The 6,000-nt window shown below is 44.7% G+C and overlaps 1 protein-coding gene across 1 annotated transcript in view; it reads right to left on the bottom strand.

Annotated features, from left to right (window-relative positions):
- The window catches only part of sptbn5 (spectrin, beta, non-erythrocytic 5), a gene marked incomplete at its 5' end in the record, with an annotated part of 81,477 nt that extends 76,601 nt beyond the window's left edge, over nt 1–4,876 (bottom strand). Inside the window, one exon of the mRNA XM_080414292.1 lies at nt 4,763–4,876. Within this exon, the coding sequence (XP_080270418.1) occupies nt 4,763–4,876 (114 nt within the window). The remainder of the gene's footprint in view (nt 1–4,762) is intronic.
- Between the last annotated feature and the right edge of the window lie 1,124 nt (nt 4,877–6,000).

The following is a 6,000-nucleotide window of genomic DNA, read 5'->3' as shown; positions in this document are numbered from 1 at the left end:
GGGAGTGGACACACACACACACACACACACACACACACACACACACACACACACACACATCATCATCATACAGAACACACGCAACATAAGTGCACATAAGTGCATGTGTACATTCCATGTGAGGGCGTGGTGAGGTCCATATGGTGTTAATGTCATCGACACAAAGTGACGTTAACCACTTGGACCCTATATACTTCGTTGACCGGGCTCCCTCAGGGCTCTGTACTTGGCCCCCTCCTTTTTCCCCTCCACACACCAAATCTCTTCACTGAAAATAGCCAATCAGGAAGCTCACAATGCGACTACAGTAGCTATTAGATCGGCTATTTTCGCAGAATATTCGCCCATGTTTTCGTAGAATGTTCGCCTGTTATGACATGCATAGACTAGGGATGCCATGGTTAAAGCTGTGAAAAACACAATACAGGTTCTCAATCAGTGTTCCGGGACTCAAAGTGGGTCTCTAGATGTTTAGAAACGGCCATAGTTTGAGTGTGATATACAGATTCCTACACACACACACACACAAAATATGTGTGCATAGTGTGTGTATGTAGACTGCTGGATTATTCATGTTCATGTATTGGCAACTACTCTCCAAACATTCTGTCGTTCTGGCTATGTGGGCAGAAATAGTAAAATCGTCAGGTGGAAACCTCATATGTCCAAAACTGTTACTTATCAGGATTAAAATTCAAAAATAGCAAAAGTAGCAGATCGACAAAAGTCGCTTCGCGCCGCATTTCGAGCTTGTAGATCTGCTACTTTTGTGCAACGCTATGGTATGATCAAGTAGGGCATTCATTTACGAAAAAACACAAAAAGTTAGAATATGGAGATAAGAGGTTTCTGCCCGACAGCAACGAAATGTCAGTATGTACAGTAAATTAAAAGGAATCCAAATGTAATCTGACTGATTGGGTGTGATGGAAGCAGTAAATCCCAGAGCTAATACAGCATGTGAAAACAACCTTCTGTTAAAGTCCTCAACGTCGGCTGGCTTCAGTCTGTTACATAACACAGAGAAATGTACATTAATAGACAGAGGTCCCTGGTCCTGCTGAGGATATCCTGATGATACAGAGGTCTGGGTCAGGACACATTGTTCCTCACAGAGCTATGAGGGATAGAAATGCCATCTAGCAAGATGGTCCACTCCCTTTCTGGGGAGTCACATCTACCCCAGTTGGACATGGATCAGTTCCCCAAGAGACATACTGTATGTATATCCTCTCCTACACGGTCTCCTCTCAGCCTCCCTACTGCCTGTCTCTCCTACACGGTCTCCTCTCAGCCTCCCTACTGCCTGTCTCTCCTACACGGTCTCCTCTCAGCCTCCCTACTGCCTGTCTCTCCTACAACAGTGGTTCTCAAACTTTTTCAAGTCAAGTACCCCCAAATTGATATCTTACTATTTGGCCGCGGACCCTAATCTGAAAAGTGTTTTGTGCCAGGGACCCCCAGAAGAGAAGAAAAATAGCAGATATACAAGCTTGTAGATCTGCAATTTTTGAAAAGCCAACGTATAAATGGATAAAGTGGTTAAAAAGATTGTGATGCTATGTTAACTATGTTTGCAGGGGACCCCCCCCCCCCCCCCCGAAGGACCCAAGGACCCACTGACAACCAATGTCCGACTCCTACACACTGTCTCCCGCTCAGCTTTCCTACTGTCTGCCTCTTCTACACTGTCTCCCTCTCAGCTTTCCTGTTATTCTCAGTAAAGCAAGGAATACAAAAGAATGTTTGAAGACTGTTCTATGTGCTGTAGTTCTACAGTAGTATACTGTATATTGTTCCCACTCTAACTGACTGACAGCTTCCACTGAGGAATGGGAGGAAGCTGTTAAAAGCCCATATGGTGCCCCTCCTGTGGACATCAGTCTCCTATGGACCCAGAGTCTACAAGGAGAGGTAGAAGACAGGACAGAGATGGGATAGGGTTGGGTGAGGTACGTAGGAGAGAGACAGAGACAGACAGACAGGACAGGACATGGCAGGACAGGATTTGATGGGGTAGGACAGAGACAGGACAGGACATGATGGGGAGGGTTAGGAGGACAGAGACAGGACAGGACAGACGGTATATTGCCCATTATTTTGAAATTTGAAATTACTTTCAACCTGCGTCATTTTCAAAGGTTTTGAACGTCGTTTTTTTTTACTGTTTGACAATATATCAGTGAAAACATCGGAAATCTGTGATCTAGATGAACTCTCCAAAATCGGGATTGGCATCTAGCATCAGTCAGGCGCTAGACAGGGCAGTACAGAGACAGGACAGAATAGGACAGGATGGGTTGGGACTTGGGGTAGGGCAGGACAGGACAGGAGGGACAGGACAGGTGTGGCTGGGATAGGACAAGAAACAGAGAGAACAGGACAGGAGAGGGCCACTTAGGGCCCATTTTTACACTCAGAATTAAATTTACCCTGAGAATATTTATATATTTCGGTTTTAATTCACCACTGTTAGTCATATTCTCTTCTATTGTTGTTAGTGTGCTGGATGTGATGAGCTCTGACTAATAATGTTAGCTCCCATGGCAACAGGAAATGAAACCAAGGTAATTCTATAAACATTCTGTCTGCTTCCTGTGGTACTGATGAGAGCACTAGCACACACACACGCACGCACGCGCACACGCGCGCGCACACACACACACACACACACACACACACACACACACACACACACACACACACACACACACACACACACACACACACACACACACACACACACACACACACACACACACACACACACACACACACACACACACACACACACACACACACACACACACACACACACACACACACACACTCCTGATGTAATGGCAGCAGGTGGTCCTGGAGGCGAGGGTGTCTTCACTTCCACATCATGCACTGCATCCTTTGCTCACCACACCGCCCCCCCCCCTCTCTCTCTCTCTCAATTTCACTCTGCGTCTTTTTATCCATAAACAACATCATATGCAGTGCGCGCGCACAAACGCACGCACGCACGCACGCACGCACGCACGCACACACACACACACACACACACACACACACACACACACACACACACACACACACACACACACACACACACACACACACACACACACACACACACACACACACACACACACACACACACACACACACACACATTCCTTTCGCAGCTGAGAATCTGCTGCATCATACGGAATGCTCCGAGGGATTGTGGGAATGGAAAACACAGCTGATTTGAACCAGCAGGCCTCAGCGCTCAGCCAAAAACTGACACACAACAATCTGTATTCTGTACACTTTGTTGCAAATCACAAAAACATTTCAAAATTGCTTCGGAGCCCCTGAAGTGTCTTGGGAAGTAAACAAATACAGGTTTACATCCCTTCACAGGGGGATACCTGACCTCGCAAAGGTTTTGTGATCCCTCACAGTACTTTTGGGTTTTCTCATAATACTTTTTGCGAGATAGTTCAGTCAGGAACACTCTCAGACAGTGGAGCCTGGGGTGGTGGAGGCAATAAGCTTTGCCAGAGGTAGCGTGTGGCAGCAATTGAAAAACAGATATCCAGTGTAGGAGGGAGCCATATTTAAACGGACCGCGTTGTTGAGGGAATGAGCTGTGATTGGTGTGTAGAAAAGTGTGGCTGATTGAAAAACAAATCAGCAGACAGACAGCTGATTACAGCTGAGTGGTGTATGACTCCCGTGCCCTGCATGAACTAACACGATGCTTCATTTTTAGCATTCTGTTGCATAGACAAACTAGTAAGGAGTGCTTAGTGGAGCACAAATCTCTACCAGGAGGCACGCCCCACACATAATACTTACACTGTTTAATGCAGTGGTTCCCACATTTTTTTATACAGATTATCAACTTGCACGGCTTCAGCCTAAGGGATGAGTGAGTTGTCAGTGTGCAGTATATCCCATATTTCGGACGCTTACACCCGTCCGAAATATGGACGGTTGGCTTGTCCCACTTCATTGCAGACATTGCAGACACACATAAAACTCAGCCTGGGGCCTTATTTTGTAAACAGACACCTGCTGATAGCCTCCATGGAACATCTTTACCTGTACACACAGTTAGTTGTATACCTGTACAGCAATAGAGAGCACCTGTTTCCATAACATCACATCTATGATGTCCAGGAAGGGACTGTCTGTACTATGGCAAGTACTCACATGTTTTACTTAAGTAAAAGTAACAATACTGCAATATAGAAATATTCTGTTACAAGTAAAAGTCCAGAATCCAAAATTTACTTGATTAAAAGTACAAAAGTATTGGCATCAAATGCCAATGTTTGAAAATAGCAGGTCTACAAGCTCACAACGCGTCGCAATGCGTGATAAGTCACATGCACACTTCAACTGATTGGGGTGGGCTATTTAAACCTCGCTGCTCACTCTGTTTGCTGCTGCTCTGCTGTGCTGCTGCTTTGCTCTATGAAGTTTTTTTTTGCATTCCCACCGCCACCCCAGCATCCACCTGTGGGTTTCTATTTGATTTCTTAAGGGGGGGGGGTCTTGCTATTTAATTCCCTGTAATATCTTTTCATTTTCATACTTATACAGGGAATGAATGAACTGATGCAGAGCCTTGACACCAACATATGCTTATAGATAGTAATGACCATATTTATGCTCATTAAATATGTATTTTCAATCCAAGAGTTGACTGACTGAACTTCTACTAATATATTTCTCAACTCCTTTTCTTCCCCCTTTCTTCTATCTCCTCTCCTCTCCTCCTCACCCCATTCCTGGAGAAGACACTGTTCATCCATTTGGTGAAAGTTTTCTTCTGTATTGCCATTCGCTGCTCCTGCAGCTCCCGCACTCGCCCCGCCCCATCCTCATCTCCCTCCATCCCGATTGGCTGGCTGGGCTGCTCAGCTGGAAAAAGAGAAGGAGAGAGAGAGAGAGAGAGAGAGAGAGAGAGAGAGAGAGAGAGATGGAGAGACAGTGAGGGGGAGACAAAGGAAGGTTATCAGAGGGGGAGTTAGTAGATGCTACGGAGCTTAAAGGAGTAGCTCACCCAAAAAATCACTTATTTTCTGTCAGTTACACACCCCATGAAGCCTTGAATTCTTTTTTTGTTTTTGTCACATTCCTGAGCCAATAATTTGATGACTGGTTATCAGTCAGCAGGAAACTCACTCTTTGAGTGTCCTGTTGGAGACCCCGCCGGTAATAAAATTATTGGCTTTGCCGCTTCGGAATGCGACAAAAATTAAAGTCTCCATGAATTCAAGGCTTCATGGAGTGTGTAATTGATAGAAAACAAGTCCTTTTTTGGGTGGACTACTCCTTTGAAATAATCTCCATAGTATTAAATACTGACAGCGGATCAATGTGACACTGATAGCCTACTTGACTTCCAATGTACTGCATATGGACAGATTGTACCATTGTTTATCAAGCACTGGTTTGGGACCCAACAGTGCCTCACAAGATGTTGTCACAGGTTCTGACAGGATGTTCTGTCAGCTGTGATTCGGTGTTCTCAGGGGGAACACCGATAGTAGCCCATGGTTCCTCTTTCACATGAAATAATTCCCCTGTTTGATTTCACAAGAATTGGCCTGGCTAAGTTTGGTTTCACCAGAAATGTTGAGTCAGCTCCATATTCACAGAAGACAAAAGACATTATACTGGGCGAAACCACAGCAAGCCACTATGTGTTCAACTCTACAGTCTATAAATCCGGACACTAAACTACTCCACCAACTTCCCTATATTGCTGCTATAGAAATCCCTAATGGGGCTTTATCTTTATTACCTGTATCTTTATCTGATTATTACATATTTTATTATTACTTTATTATTGTTATTGTTATGTTGCTGTTAGCACAGTACTGCAGACCTTCCCACACCTGCATTTCGCTGCTTGTACCTGTATGAATAGAGACACATAAACGATTGTTGTTACTGGACTCAAAGGAATGACTTTAAAATCAAGATCTGAAAATCAGAAGGCTTCAGTGCCTTCAA

This window comes from Gymnoscopelus braueri (genome assembly GCF_963280865.1).
Source record: "Gymnoscopelus braueri genome assembly, chromosome: 19".
Classification (NCBI taxonomy): Eukaryota; Metazoa; Chordata; class Actinopteri; order Myctophiformes; family Myctophidae; genus Gymnoscopelus; species Gymnoscopelus braueri.
Note: the sequence above shows the minus strand (reverse complement) of the source record. Positions and strands in the feature narration are given on the sequence as shown.